At 47.9% G+C, this 15,330-nt stretch overlaps 1 protein-coding gene across 7 annotated transcripts in view; it reads left to right on the top strand.

The window, feature by feature from the left end:
• Positions 1-15,330, top strand: part of LOC119044166 (core histone macro-H2A.1) — a 74,103-nt gene that overhangs the window by 10,449 nt on the left and 48,324 nt on the right. For all 7 annotated transcript variants that reach the window (XM_037138408.2, XM_037138410.2, XM_037138411.2 and 4 more), the window contains exon 2: positions 298-502. In XM_037138408.2, coding sequence (XP_036994303.1) covers positions 331-502 — 172 coding nt within the window. In that variant the 5' untranslated portion in view covers positions 298-330. The remainder of the gene's footprint in view (positions 1-297; positions 503-15,330) is intronic.

The following is a 15,330-nucleotide window of genomic DNA, read 5'->3' as shown; positions in this document are numbered from 1 at the left end:
ATAGAACATAGCCAAGAAATCCCATTTTCTTTTATGTCATATGGCATAAAGGCAAGATACTTAAGACAAGCCACTGTCAGAGTAACCTTTACATGGAAGTGGCTGATAGAATTGATGTCGTGATATAAAATGTGAAAAGCTAAGCCTTTCTGTCTCCAGGGGCCTCCGCTCTTCAGCGGAGATCATCAGCTTCGGCGGCTGCAGGCAGTGGCGTCTGTGGGCAGCACCCGTTTGTGCAGGGGAAGGGCGGATGGCGCCGGCCCAGTGATCCTGACCGTGTGCTTCCTCCCTCTGCAGTGTGCTGCCTGATCCAGCTCCAGGGCCACCGCCATGTCGAGCCGGGGTGGGAAGAAGAAGTCTACCAAAACCTCCCGGTCCGCCAAGGCAGGAGTCATCTTCCCTGTGGGGCGGATGCTGCGGTACATCAAGAAAGGCCACCCCAAGTACAGGATTGGAGTGGGGGCGCCAGTGTACATGGCCGCCGTCCTGGAGTACCTGACAGGTGAGTGCCGAGTCAGCTGGGACACCGCTGGCAGTTCTGACAGCTTTTGAAGGGCCTTTTTGGTTTCTTTTCTTTTGAAACTTCAAACCAACAAAAAAGGTACAAGAATAGTACAGCGACCGCTTCCATCCAGACCCACCAATTAACACCCTGGCCCCACCCCGTGGTGTGTACGTGTGCACATACACGCGTACGTTTGTTTTTGGCTGCTACATATTAGATGGTTTATTTTGAAATTCCCTCACTTGCCCTAACAGTGACCTTTATAGGTTTATTTGGTTTTCTTTCCCAATCCAAGATCCCTTTCATGATCATACCTTGCATGATTACGTTTGGCTCTCTGTTTTCTCTGGTCTCAGATAATCTTAAATAGTTCCCCGGCTTTTGAAAAACTTTTATGGCGTGGACTTTTTTTTCCTTTTTTTCTGACATGGTTGTTTGAAGAGTCCAGGTCCTTTTGCAGAGTTCAGTCTGGTTGGTCTCACGCGTGGATTCTGGTTCAACGCTGTAGTGGGGATTGTGTAAGTGGGGTCGAGTCCCTGCCTGGTTGGCAGGCACCCGATGGGGCTCTGTGCTGTCACTGGTGGTGTTCAGTGTGGTCGTGCGGTTACGGCGGTGTCTGTGGATCTCCGCCCATCCCGAATCGCAGGCTTTTACCCAGCAGCTTTAGTGTTCTCCGACGATCTTCTATGGTGGTTGGAAAATGGTGAATTTCTTTAAAGATTTTATTCCTTTATGTTCAGAGAGAAGGGAAAGGAGGGAGAGAAATATCGATGGCCATGATGTACATTGATCAGTTGCCTCCCAGACGCCCCCAGCTGGGGACCTGGCCTGCGACCCAGGCCTGTGCTCGGACTGGGAATTGAACCAGAGACCTTTCAGTCCATGGGCTGGTGCTCATCCACTGAGCCACACCAGCCCGGGCCGAATTTTCTATTTCCGTCATTTCTCTTGTGTTTATTAATTGGCATTCTTCTGTAAAGAAGAGCTTTCCTTCTGTCCTTTTTATTTTCTATTCTGTCAGTGTTGGTTCACTGATTTTTAAAAAATTTAGTGGATTATGCACTATCATGTCATAACTCATTACGATGCTCAGATTGTCTCAAACTTGACCCTCGGGCTGGTTCCCGGGCCCTTTGTCATGTCTCCCTCCATTTTGTATGTGTCCTTGCTTTCCGACACTGAGATATTCGGGTTTCACCCTAGACCTTCCCTGCCCCCATCTTGGAATTGGCCATCTCTCCAGGGAGTCCTTGGGCCTTTTCACAGATAAAATTCTGTTGGTCTTATTGGCGGCTCCATAGAAATTTTGAGGGGCCAGCTGGACAGGGATCCCACCCCCACTTTTAGTGATGAGAAAACCAGCCTCAAAGCATGAAAGGACTTTCCTGGGTTGCATATGACCAGTAAAGATGTGGGGGGGTCCCATATCCTGCTGTCTTGTCATAGTGCTTTTAGCCCTCACCTGCTCTGCACACTGTTAGCGTAGGCGGCAGGAGGGCCACCCTTGATTCTTAGCAAGACAAGGTGTCTCTTCCACAGTTTACAGTCAGACAGCAGAAGAGCTAGGTCACTTATTACTCTCCTGAGTCTCTCAATTAGGAGAGACCAAAGGCTCCCCCATGAAAAATGCTGTCATAACTGGTGTGTTAGAGTTGTGAGGTGTTTGCACATACTCTGGAACTTTTGATCCTCTGCTTGTCAGAGACTCAAACAAGTGGCGTGCCTGGTAGCATGAGCTAGGCCTGATCCTTCTCACTGTGTAGAGAAAGAAACAGAGGCCCAGAGTTCATGTGACACACTGTGGCAGTCATCCAGGGAGACCAGGGGAGAAGTCACCAGATAGAAATCAAATCAGAGGATGTTTTCTAGTTCTGGCTTGGCAGTTTATATGCTGTGTGACCCAGAGTGAGTCACTTAACCTCTCTGGACCCCAGTTTCCTTACATTTCAAATGGACTCCACCAACTCTAGGCTGCTGGGAGACCGAAGGGGCTTTGACCGTGATGGGAAAGCTGAGACAATGTGTAAACCCAGCCAGCCAGTGTCTCTTGGCTCCCAAATGACACAGTGCCCCTGTCACTGGCGTTTTCATAGACACTGTCATTGGGTCAAATACAGCGTCAATGTCATTTCTTCTATAAAGATTTCTCTTTTGTTCACAGGGCGCGGGACAGGAGTTACCATTACTCCATCATATCTGAAGCAACAAGCGTCCGTGCCACAAGGCAGACTTGTAGCTTTCCTTGTCTGTGCCTGGCTGGCTCTGAAACTGAGCACAGTGCTCATGAGGTCACGGCCAGCTGGTCCATTCTCATGGCAGCCAGAGACCTTGGCCCTGTCTGTACCCACACCCATCGCACCCACCACAGGTGTGTGGTAGTGGTCACAGAAGGAAGTGGGAATGGTCAGGGAAGCCCATTACTGAACTGGAAAAGTGGCTTTTGGCAAATCCTTACTCTAGTATTAGCCATGTTAACCCCTGTTATACATATTTTTAAGTTATGCCAAGGCCTTCCACAGAGCTGTAGTTAGCTGAATCCAAACCATCTTCTCTGGCCACATTCGGTGCTGAGTCACTGGCATGACTGTTGCCTAATGCTAGACCCCAGCACGGTGACTGGTCCACGTGACAGGCACCTCAGGAGACGCCAGTGCTGTGCTCGGCAGCTGCTGTGGTCACTTGTGTCCTGTTGCCTGGTGAAGGGATGGGAGCTGCCCTCTGGGGCCATGTCCAGTAAAAACACTGTTGCTCCACTGTGCCCCTTAGAACAGTGCTGCACACCCACACTGGTGGCGCTCGGAGGCGACCTGCCCTGAGGCTGGGGCAGGAAGGCATGTGGAGGTTTGGAAGTCCTGGGCACCAGTTCACTCAGAACCGGTTTGGTCCTTGAGTGAAAAGGAAAGGCGGACCAGCTCTCTTTCTATTCTGCTCTTTGCTTTTGTTTCACTGAAGGCCCTTTCCCCTTCATTCTGCATGCTTATTGAGCACTTACTATGTGCCAGGCGCCACGCTGGGCTCTGTGTAAGGGCACAGGAACAACGGGGGCAGAAGCACCAACCGACCCAGATGGTAGCCGAGTTCGAGGAGTGCGGGGAGGGCATCAGCAGGCCATGGGGCACCCTCGTGGCTGGGAGCCTGGAGACGACTGACTCAGGAAGGCTTCTTTGAGGGGGAGACATCCACTGAGACCTGGAGAAGAAAGTGGTGCCGGCCAGCCCTGCGAGAGCTGGGAGAGGCGCTCTGTCATCTGTTCCTCTCTGCTGGATGCACCTGCTGAGTGGCAGCCAGCCTCTTCCGGGAGTGGGAGAGGGCACCAAGCCATAAGCATCCCAGGGCCTGGTCAGTAATGGGGCCCAGACCTCATGCTCTAGCACAGGCGTGTGGAGGAAGCACCGCCGTTGAGCAGGTCCTCACTGAGAGTTGTGACGTGTCCAGCACTGGGATAGCAGCTAGAACAAGACCTGTCCCTACCCCAGAGAGCCTTCTAGGGACAGGTGAGAGAAAGAAGGGGACGATGCAGGGCTGCGTGTGCCGTGAACAGGTGTGGGAAAACATTTCCTGGAGGATGCTTTTTAACTAGTTAACCAGAGTGCCCTGCTTGTCTAGCTGTCACCTGGAGGGCGCTGTGAAGGGATTGTTTTCCCGTCTGCGAGGCCCACACCCTCCCACGTGGTGTGGACAATGGCAGGTGTGATGGGGTGTGCTGCACAAGGCCATTTGGAAATGGCTGGGCCAGGCCTCCTGCCTTCGGAAGGATCCTGTGGAGACACGAGGGTGCAGGTGTTGCTGATAGGACTGCTGAGCTGCAGGGCCCCCCTAGGCCTGGCTGCCTCTGGGTGGAGAGGAGGGGGCGTGCCGAGCCATTCATTGAAAATCAGGTAGAGGCAGTGGAGCTTGGTGGCTAAGAGTGTGGCCCTTGGTGTCAGAGCTGCCATTTCTTAGTTGTGGCTTTAGATCAGTCACTTACTCCTCTGCGCAGTGGGCCCAGCACACGGAAGGTGCTTCAGTATTTAAGTGGGGTAGTGATGTGGGGAGGCTGTGCATTTATTCTGCCAGGCTGAGCCGCTCAGGCACTGCTCAGGGAGGTCCTACCACTGTCCAAGCCTGTGCTGGACACTGTGGTATATGACCAAAGTCCCTGCCCAAGGAACTTAGCTTGGGAGCAAGTGCCTTTAGAGCCATTTTACTCAGCCCCTCAGAGAACAAATCTGGTTCCTGTTCATCAGGTCCAAGAAGATGTGCGATGACATCTTACTCTTCGTGTGTGGTCCAGAAACATTGTTGCGCAGCCTGGTCACACACCTTAGTCTGCCAGGTTGCCTCCTAGGACTTAGGCGTGTTAGCAGAAATCAGATCAACTCTCAAAGGATTCAAAGGATTTCTCGACATTAGAAGGCCCTGGTTCTCCATGCCGATGTCTGACACCTTGCAATAAACATACGTCCTCCTGTGGTGACGGCTGTGAGAGGTCTGCCGACTTGGACACCAAGCTGTGGCCTGTTTAAACACCTAGTGTCACAGTAGTTTGTGCATTTCCACCTCTCACAGGACAAGGCTGTCTTCTTTGGATCTGATCCACAAGTGGTGATGACGTTGGGATTTGCAGCTTTTTTTTCCTAATACACACACACACACACACACACACACACACACACATACACATACACATACACCTATATTTTAAAGACTTTATTTATTTATCTTCAGAGGGGAAGGGAAGGAGAGAGGGAGAGAAACATCAATGTGTGGTTGCCTCTCATGAGTCCCCTGCTGGGAACTGGCCTGCAATCCAGGCATGTGCCCTGACTGGGAATCGAACTGTGATCCTTTGGTTCGCAGGCCCACACTCAATCCACTGAGCTATGCCAGCCAGGGCTTTTTCCTAGTATATTTTATTGATTATGCTATTACCATTGTCCCATTTTCCCCCTTTACTCCCCTCTACCCTGCACACTCCCTCCCACTCACACCCCCCCTTTAGTTCATGTCCATATGTCATAAGTTCTTTAGCGTCTACATTTCCCATACTATTCTTGCCCCCCCCCCATCTATTTTTTACCTACCATGTACACTGCTTATTCTCTGTACCTTTTCCCCCTCTCTCCTCTTCCCACTCCCCTGTTGCTAACCCTCCTTGTGATCTCCATTTCTGGGATTAGTGGCTTCCTAATCCCCTCCTCCTTTCCCATTTCCCAGGCCCCACCCCTGTCCCTCCGCCTTGGTTCAGACCTTGGTCTTCTCTCTCCGGTCTCTTGTCCGTGACCAGAACCCCCGAAGCCTTCTCGCAGGCCCCTGGCATCTTGTCACAGCTGACAGTCCTGCCCGAAGCTGCCTGTGAAGTTTACAGGGCCAGCCCCTGACCTGGGCAACAAGCAGGGTCCCCTCAGTGACCTTATGGCCACTTCACAGACTAGATGAAGCCCAGCCCTTGCACCTGGCTGTTTCCTGCAATAAAACCCCAAGAAAAAGGGTGATTGTTAAAAATATACTTGGTTTTGGCTAATAAAAGGAGCATCCTCATCCCAAGTTTTAGCTTGTTTGATTTCTGACCTGTACCTTGGGTCCAATGTTTCATGTCCCTTTGGTGTTAGTCACTGGGCCCCACGCCATCCCACCCCCATCTGTAAGTGAGGCAAAGCCTGCAGCTGGCTCTGTCACTTACCTGGCCTCTTTACCACCTTCCTATCCAGGACACCGGAGTGTGTTCTGTACTCACACAGTTAAAAATAGGGCAGGAAGGAGGAGGAGGACAGTCAGTCTGGCTCCTTGATGCCCCGAGGCTCTCTGAATTCCTTTGTCTCATGCTAGTTTGTTTGACCACCTCTGTGTCAAACTAACAAACACTTCAGGCCGGGGCCCAGCTGACCCTTGCTAGCACCTTCTTAGGCCTTTGTGCTCACCTGGGGCTCTCAGCACCCACTGGTGCTCAGTGCTCTGCAGAGCCCTTCACCAGCTTCATTTTCTTTTTTTTTTTCTCAAGATTTTATTTATTTATCTTTAGAGGGGAAGGGAAGGAGAGAGGGAGAGAAATACCAAGGTGTGGTTGCCTTTCTTGCATCCCCTGCTGGGTGGTGGCCTGCAACCCAGGCCTGTGCTCTGACTGGGAATCGAACCTCGATCCTTTGGTTCACAGGGCCATGCTCAATCCATTGAGCTACACCAGCCAGGGCTCATTTTCTTTTAAAAATAAATTTAAAAAAATACAGGAAAGGGGGGACTAGGGATTTTAATGAGCCAGAGGGTTGCAACTAGAAAAAAGTTGGAAACACTGAAGTTAAAACTCCAGTGTGCTGGATACCAAGTGTGCATTCACTCTATTTAAATGCACATTCTCTTTTGTGGTTATACAAGTAATTGGTGTTTGAAAATTTAAGAAGCTAAAACTCACTATGATCCCACTGCCCAGAGATAGAACAGCTGGCACTGAATGCCTTTTGTGTGTATGTGTACATGCATGAGAGTTACATTTTAATGTAGTTGTTTTACTAATATCCGCTATTGATGATCTTCACTGATAGCCGATCACAGAAAATCCTCACTGTCAAAGCAAATCACGGAGTAATGATGGAGGTGCTCTCCACATACACTGCATTGTCCATCCTCCTTCAGCTTCCCAGGGCAATAGATGACTCCATAGTCATCTGTTGATGACTATGGACATTCATAGTGTGCTGAATGGAGGACATTCAAGGAGTGCTTGACAGAGCAGCAGTTTAGCACTAGGTGCTTTGACATTTCTTCTTGACCCTTTAATGGTTCACATAATACTGGTTTGGTGGTAGTGAACTCCTTTAGCTTTTTCTCGTGTGGGAAGCTCTTTGAATGTCCTTCAATTCTAAAGGATAGCTTTGCTGGATAGAGTAATCTCCATTAGAGGTCTTTGCTTTTCACCATTGAATATTCCTTGCCAATCCCTCTGGCCTGCAAAGCTTGTTTTGAGAAATCAGCTGACAGTCTTACGGAGCTCCCTTGTAGGTAACTAATTGCTTTTCTCTAGCAGCTTTTAAGATTCTCTCTTTGTCTTTAACCTTTGCCATTTTAATTATGATGTGTCTTGGTATGGGCCTCTTTGGGTTCATCATCTTTGGGACTCTCTGTGCTTCCTGGACTTGTGAGTCTGTTTGCTTCACCAGGTTAGGGAAGTTTTCTGTCATTAGTTTTTTAAATAGGTTTTCAATTCCTTTTCTCTTCTACTTTCAGCACCCCCATTATGCAAGTATTGGTATACTTGAAGTTGGCTCAGAGACTTCTTACACTCTTCTCATTTTGGGGGGAATCTTTTTGCTGTTCTGATTGGATATTTTTGCTTCCTTATTTTCCAAATGGTGGTTTTGATTCTCGGCTTTGTCTACTCTACTGTTAATTTTCTATAAATTATTCATCATTCCTGTATTATATCCTTCATCTCTGATTGGTTCCTTTTTATGGTTTCCATGTTTTTTTTATGCTCTTGAAGTTCTAAGTTTACTTACTTTTCCCTTAAGTCGGTTGAACATCCTTATGACCACTATTGACCTCTGCATCTAGTAGATTGCCTGTCTCCACTTTGTTTAGTTCTTTTTCAGTTTTGTTCTGTCCTTTCATTTGGGACGTATTTCTTTGTCTTTTCATTTTGGCTGTTTCCCGGTGTTTGTTTCTGTGTATTAAGTAGAGCTGCTACATCTCCCAGGCTTGGTTGAGAGGCCTAATGTAATAGATGTCCTGTAGGGTCCAGTGGTACAGCCTCGCCATTCACCCAAGCTATGCATCTCAGGTGTGCCCCTCATGTGGGCTGTGTATACCCTCCCATTGTAGTTGAGCCTTGATTATAGTTGATACCTCAATGGGAGGGAGTTACCCCCAAGCTGACTGGCTGCAAGGACTGGCTTTGGCCACTATGGAGGATCAGCTATGGATGAGCCCACCCCACTGAGCACAGTTTATTTCAGGGCTCTGCTGCCTGCTGAGTTTGCCCCTTGAGTGTGTCACTTGTGGAGGTGGTTGAGTGGTACTTTGACATGACCTGAAGCTGTCTGCTGGGTGCGCTGGTTCTGGGGCCTTCCAGGAGGTACAGGCCAAGGTCAGCTACCACCTGTGTTCTGTCCGGGGCCACCCACATGAGCCACAAAGCAATCTGCAAGTGGCTGCTACTTGTGCTGGGCTTGGAGATATCCAGGAGAGGATAAGCTGCAAACCAAGGCCAGCTGCTGCTAGTGCCAGGGCTGGGGCTACTTAGTGAGAGGCATGGGACATGCTGAGGCCAGATGCTGCTTGTTAGGACACTTTAGGAAAGTCTGAAGCATGATCCAAGACAGGCCATTTGTATGGAAAAGCCACTGGAAACAGCTTGGGTGGGCCTGAAAGTTGGTGGGGTGGGGTCTCAGAATCACCAGGATGGTTGAACAGTGATAGCCAGGTCAGTGGAGTCTCAGACATGGCACCTGCCAGTTCTGAGGGGAGGGTTCAGAAAACAATGGCCTCTGCCAGCACTTCCGTCTGGGAGAAAGAAGCCTCTCTGGCTCTTGTCTTGATACCAGATGCTTCATTTTCTCACCGTATGTCCCTGTTGCCTTTGAGCTGCTCCCCAGCACTGGAACTCAGAGGGAGTAAGTCCAAGTTAAGTCTATGCTCAGGCCCTTTAAGAGGAATGCCTGGGACTCCAGAAGCCCTCTGTCTGAGCCACAATCCCTGCTGGTTTTCTCAGCCAGAAGCTATGAGGACTTTTCTTCCTGGCCCTGGGTCTCTGAGGTGGGAGGCCTGATAGGGGTCTTGGTCCCCTTGCTCTTTGGGGGGGGGACCTCCTGAGCCGATATATACCTCCTAATTTTTATCTACCACATGTGGTTCTGGCACCAGCCCGCCCTGTTTCTCCACCCCCCCACCAATCATGATGGGGCTTCTTTAAATCCTTAGTTGTGGCACTTCCGTTCAACTGGATTTCAGGCTGTTCTGAATGATGGTTGCTCTGTAGTTCAGTTGCATTTTTGATGTGGTTGTGGGAGGGCGTGAGTACTGTACTTACCCATACTGCTGTCTTTACTGAAGCCTGGATAATTACTTTTGATCTATCATTTAGAACTACCTCCCAGTTTAATTCTCTTCAGCTGTATCTTAGCTACTATTTAGTCACTGAATTTTTAATTTCAGATTTGATAGTTTTCATTTCTAGAAGGTTTTTTTGGGTTCTTTTTTGAATCTGCTCAGTTATTCTTTATAATCTCTTTTGTTTTCTCCTCATTTTCAAAGTTTTACTTAAATATGTAGTTATATGTGTATCTGAATAGTTATTTTCAACTAAGGGATAATTGATGAATATAATTATGTTTATACAGTGGAAGTGTACAATGTGATGACTTGATGTACATACACAGGAGTGGGCAAAAGCAGCTTTGTAGTTTGTATGGGGAGTAATGCAGTAATTAGGGATAATTCAAGAATAAACTCTTTCACATACTCGTGACTATAAACCTCCTTTTGCCCACCCTTATACATTAAGAAATTACCACATTTATCTGAATAATATTAATGAGCCTATTAATATTATGATGAGTCTATTTTTGAATCATTGTTCAGAAAGCCTGTTACACAGGAATTCCTTCATGCTTTTGCTTCGTTTTTTAATAGTTTAATTCTTTTTACACTCTTACTTTGATTGATTCACTTAGAATTTAACTTGATAAATGGTATGAGACAAGGATCCACTCAATTTTGTTCCACACAGTTACGCACTTATGTCAGCACAATGAACTGAATAATCCATCTTTCCCCAGTGATCGGAAATGCTACCTTTGCCATACATGAAATTTCTAGGTATAGTTAAGGCTATTTTGGGCCTTTCTTTTCTGTTTCATTGGTCTGTCTTGTTACATACTTATTAATATGTTTCTCATATCTGGTAGGTCTTCCATTGTCATTTTACTTTTGTGGAAGTTAATCATTTTCTTTAATAAGTACCAGTGGAACTTATTTAATAATACCAATGGTAAATTTGTATGTTCCCAAAGTACATACAACGAGATATATGTCTGCCTCCCTGCTCTTTTGCACACCCAATCTCCCTTTGAGGGGACAGTCATGGTTATTAGTTTCTTATATATTATACATCTTCCCAAAGATAGTCTTCCCTTTTCATTTAAAAACAGATCTAGAAAATGAAATTTCAAACAATAGTGAATCAGGATAATGGGTACATGTGGTATATGGAGACTGACATTTGTATTTGAGCCAAAATCTCGGTTGGGAGAATCTGAGGATCACTGACCTGCCCCTGCCCTCCCCCCAGCACCCCAGTCTCCTCGGCCAGTGTTGAGTCCTGACTTGAGACTGTGGGGTGAGGCCTGCCTGGGTCCTGGGCCATCACGGGGCTGCTTTGGCCTGGGCTGACACTGCCTGCTGTGGGCCCTGAGTGCTCGAATACATGGAACCAGGCCGGTGCCCTGGGGAGTGTTCCTGCACTCCCCTTCATCACTGCCTGAACGCCACATGTCTGGTGCACTTGTCCGTGATGACCCATTTATGAGAGATTACCCAGCTCCGACCAGGGACAAGCCGCCAAGTGCGTGCTCAGGGTCAAAGGAGTCGCTATTGACTTCAACAGATTTGTGTTGAGTGTCTGTGAGGGCTGGACATATCACGGGCCATATCAGTGACCCCAGGGCTGGGCCTGTGCTGTCTCCACCCCTCCCCCCCGCACCACGTACTCAGCTCCTCGCAGGAGGACTGACCCTCCACAGCTGTTCAGCAAGTACTGGGTTGGCCAAAAAGTCCTTTACCCTTTGTCCATAAACTGAAAGACATGTTTTTTAATTTTCACCAATAACTTTATTGATTTGGATATTTTGACTGTGTCGGCTATCTCCTGTTATTGGTTTGTAGTGGGTATAGGCCAGGGGTGTTGCTAAACATCCTCCAGTACACACGACAGCCCCACAGCAAAGAGTTATTTGGTCAATAACTCTTGACCATTTGGTCAAAATGTCAATAGTACCAGGAAAATTTGTAAACCACTTTTGACATGTTCCATCGGTCACAGCACCTTTTCCATACGCTGTACAAATCTTTTATTTGCATTTCAGTTACGGTTTTACTTTTCTTGAAATAATAAAGCATAATGCACCAAAAATACTGTGTATTTTCTTCCATCTTCAGTATTTAAAATGGCCGCACAAAAGTTTAGTTTTTGTAAGTTTTTTAAAATTAATTTTTTTAAACTTTTTTATTGATTATGCCATTACATTTGTTCTATTCCCTCCTCCATTCCCCTCCACCCTGCATACCCCTCCCCCACCATTTCCCCCTTTAGTTCATGAACACGTGTCTCAAATTCTTTAGATTCTGTATTTCCCCTACTATTCTTACCCTCCCCCTATCTATTTTCTATCTACTGTCTGTGCTACTTATTTTCTGTACCTTCTCCCCCCTTCTCCTCCTCCCACTCCCATTGCTAACCCTCCATGTGATCTTCATTTCTATGGTTCTGCTCCTGATCTAGCTGTCCTCTTAGTTTGCTTTTCTTTTCGGTGTGGTTGTTACTAACTGTGAGTTTGCTGTCCTTTCACTGTTCATCTTTTTCATCTTCTTTTTCTTAGGTAAGTCCCTTTAACATTTCATATAATAAGGGCTTGGTGATGATGAACTCCTTGAATTTGGTCTTATCCGAGAAGCACTTTATCTGTCCTTCCATTCTAAATGAAAACTGCTGGATAGAGCAATCTTGGTTGTAGATCTTTGGTTTTCATGACTTGGAATACCTTTTTCCAGCCCCTTCTTGCCTGTAAGGTCTCTTTTGAGAAATCAGCTGACAGTCTGATGGGAACTCCTTTGTAGGTGACTGTCCCCTTAGCTCTTGCTGCTTCTAGGATTCTCTCCTTCATTTGAATCTTGGCTAATGTAACTATGATGTGCCTTGGTGTGTTTCTTCTTGGGTCCAACTTCTTTGGGACTCTCTGAGCTTCCTGGATTTCCTGGAAGTCTATTTCCTCTGCCAGAATGGGGAAGTTCTCTTTTATTATTTGTTCAAATAAGGTTTCCACTCGTGACTCTTCCCCTTCTGGTACCCCTATAATTCGAATGTTGGAACGTTTAAAGATGTCCTGGAGGTTCCTAAGCTTCTCCTCATTTTTTTGAATTCTTGTTTCTTCATTCTTTTCTGTTTGATCATTTTTTTCTTCCTTCTGGTCCACTCCTTTGATTTGAGTCCCAATCTCCTTTCCATTACTATTGGTTTCCTTTGTATTACCATTCATTTCAATTAGTTTAGCTTCCATATGTTTCTCTAATTTGTGACTAAAATCAACCAGTTCTGTAAGGATCCTGATAACCAGTGATTTGAACTGTGCATGTGAAAGATTGGCTATTTCCTCATCACTTAGATCGATCGGTTCTGGGGCTCTTGAGTTGTTCCAGAGCCATTTTTGGTCTATTTGCGCTGTTAAGCGGAGCAAAGCCTTAATTGTTTACCAGGTCGGGGCGACCCAGGTCGCTGGTTTGTGACGCTGTGTGTGGGGGCGTGGTCAGAGAGGGAGCAATGGCGGTCCTCTCCGCTAGCTCAGTCCGTCCAGTCACAGCACTCGCCCCGGGCCTGTTTATCCGATCGGAATTGTGCGAGCCTGCTGTTGTGCGAGCCTGCTACCCCCGCGCAGGCTTCCCTCCTCACTGGTTTATCCGCACGCAGATGTGCAACCAACCGCAGACAGCCCGCCGTGCCTCTTCCCTGTGTGCTCCCGTAGCTAGCCCGCAATCTGCGCCTTCGGCTGCTCGCGCACCACCCGTTCGCGCACCACCCGTTCGGGGACTTTTTTTTGCCAACCTGCTCCGCTGCTGGCTTCGCTCCTCTTACCAGTTTAGCTGAGCATTTAGTTGTCTTTGGACTCCATATTGTCGATTTTCTGTGTGGCTTGGTTGTGTTTATTGTTGTTAAAAATAGTTGTTCTTAGATTTGGTTGTGCACAGAGGTAAGGTGGTTCCACCTACACCTCCATCTTGGTGGAAGTCCTTAAAATTAATTTTTAAAAAAAGATTTTATTTATCTTTAGAGGGGAAGTGAGGGAGAGAAATATCAATGTATGGTTGCCTCTTGTGTGTCCCCTGCTGGGAGCTGGCCTGCAACCCAGGCATGTGCCCTGACTGGGAATCGAACAGCAGTTGTTTGGTTCGCAGGCCCACGCTCAATCCACTGAGCTGCACCAGGCAGGGCAGTTTTCGTCAGTTTTTAAAAAAATGCATGTTAATATGACAGCTGCCACCATACAGACTAACAGAATTGTTCTGAGTGAAGTTAAAGACAACTAAGTGCTACTAGAGCCATCGTATGGAAAAAACATAATGGGCTTTTTGGCCAATCCAATAGTTTTTTATTGAAGTGGTAAGATCAGTTAGAGGAGGAGTCTCAGAAGGAAGAAATATTGCTAATGTCAGTGCTCCTGAGGAAGTTGATGAGGGTGTTTAAATGAAGTGTCATTAGGACTAATGCGAGGGTGTAGGGGCCGGACCTGCCTGCAGAGAGGCACGTGGGAGGGCGGCGATCGGTGGCAAACAGGTGTCGGGGTGTTTTGAGGGCTGATCCCTCACTTCTGCCTCAAGAGCCATGGAGCTTGTCTCAGCTCTACCTTGAAAAGCAGAGGCTGCCAGGCGCCGCCCAGCTGATTGAAATAACAGCATCCCAGGGCCCCCCTGTGTGACCATCAAGAATGGCTTTAAAAGAACTGCTTACTTACTTGAGAGAAGAAGGAAATGGGTAAGAGGTCTACAAATATCTTCTCTCCCAATATTTTCCTGTTAAAATGTCAGCAACTAATAAACCATATGTATAGTCTTCTAGCTTTCTCTTCCAGCCCAGAAGGGCTTCTATGTCTAGTCAACCCAGTAGAAGATATGAAAGTAAGAAGCCACTCAGAGCTACACGTAAGTTCTGGCAAGAACACAAACCCAAAGAATATTAATGACGGCCAGCCTCCCTCCACCCCCTTGTCTCTCCCCACTGCCCCCTCTGGTTCTGGTTGCCAGGAAGGTGACAAAAACTCCCCATGGATCTGCTGGGCTGCTCAGCCAGCCTGCTGCTCTGACCCTGGCTCCCACCTTTGTCTCTCTCTCCCTTTCCACCTTCATTTCCCGCCCACCTCCTTACTTTATAAGCAAGTGTCTTCCATCTTGTGGCCAGAAAGCATGTGTTTCCTGGTCCTTCAGAGGCTGGTGACAGCACCTGCCACTGAGGTTGTCCTTACACAGCATTGACAACACCCCCATTTGTCTAGAGGAGGACATTTGTAGGATGGCCTTTATAGGAGACATTTATGAATGTCCTCTTTCTGGACGGAGGCCCATTCCCTGCCAGAGCTCGCATTTCTTGCCTGGAGCAATCACTTGGAAATCGAGGGCCTCTGGAAAAGCCTCATGTGCCACCTCCCCTGGCCGTTGATGCCCTGGCTGGTGCACCCCAGGGTAACTGGTAGCTGAGCTAGCCTCTGGTGACACTGGCCTCTGTAAATCTGGATCTGCTGTTCATTCAGGAAATGAGCGTCCTCAACCTGAGCAGCATTGTTTCTGTTTGTTCCTTTTGACTCCCACCTGCACCCCAGGCCCCGATGGTCTCTATTCTGGAATCAGGTGGTGGCTTGTCATTGAGACGGTGTCTTGAGTGCTGAGAAAAGCAGAGCAGTTTAGTAAGACGTCTGCCATCTATTGAGCACTAACTGCCAGGCACTGGCTGAGTGCTTCCCGTGTGGTAACCTGTTCTGCTTAGGCAGACACCGGGGCCCCGAGAGTCCAGTTAGCTTCCCCAGCCCCCCCAGCACAGGCCCCGTCTCTAGAAGGGCGTTTCCTGCCGGCTCCCCACCTGTGCGGAAACC

The sequence above is a fragment of the Artibeus jamaicensis genome, unplaced genomic scaffold, assembly GCF_021234435.1.
Source record: "Artibeus jamaicensis isolate MK-2021 breed Jamaican fruit bat unplaced genomic scaffold, CSHL_Jam_final contig_786, whole genome shotgun sequence".
Taxonomy (NCBI): Eukaryota; Metazoa; Chordata; class Mammalia; order Chiroptera; family Phyllostomidae; genus Artibeus; species Artibeus jamaicensis.
The sequence above is the reverse complement of the archived record's forward strand: the minus strand, read 5'-3'. Positions and strand labels throughout refer to the sequence as shown.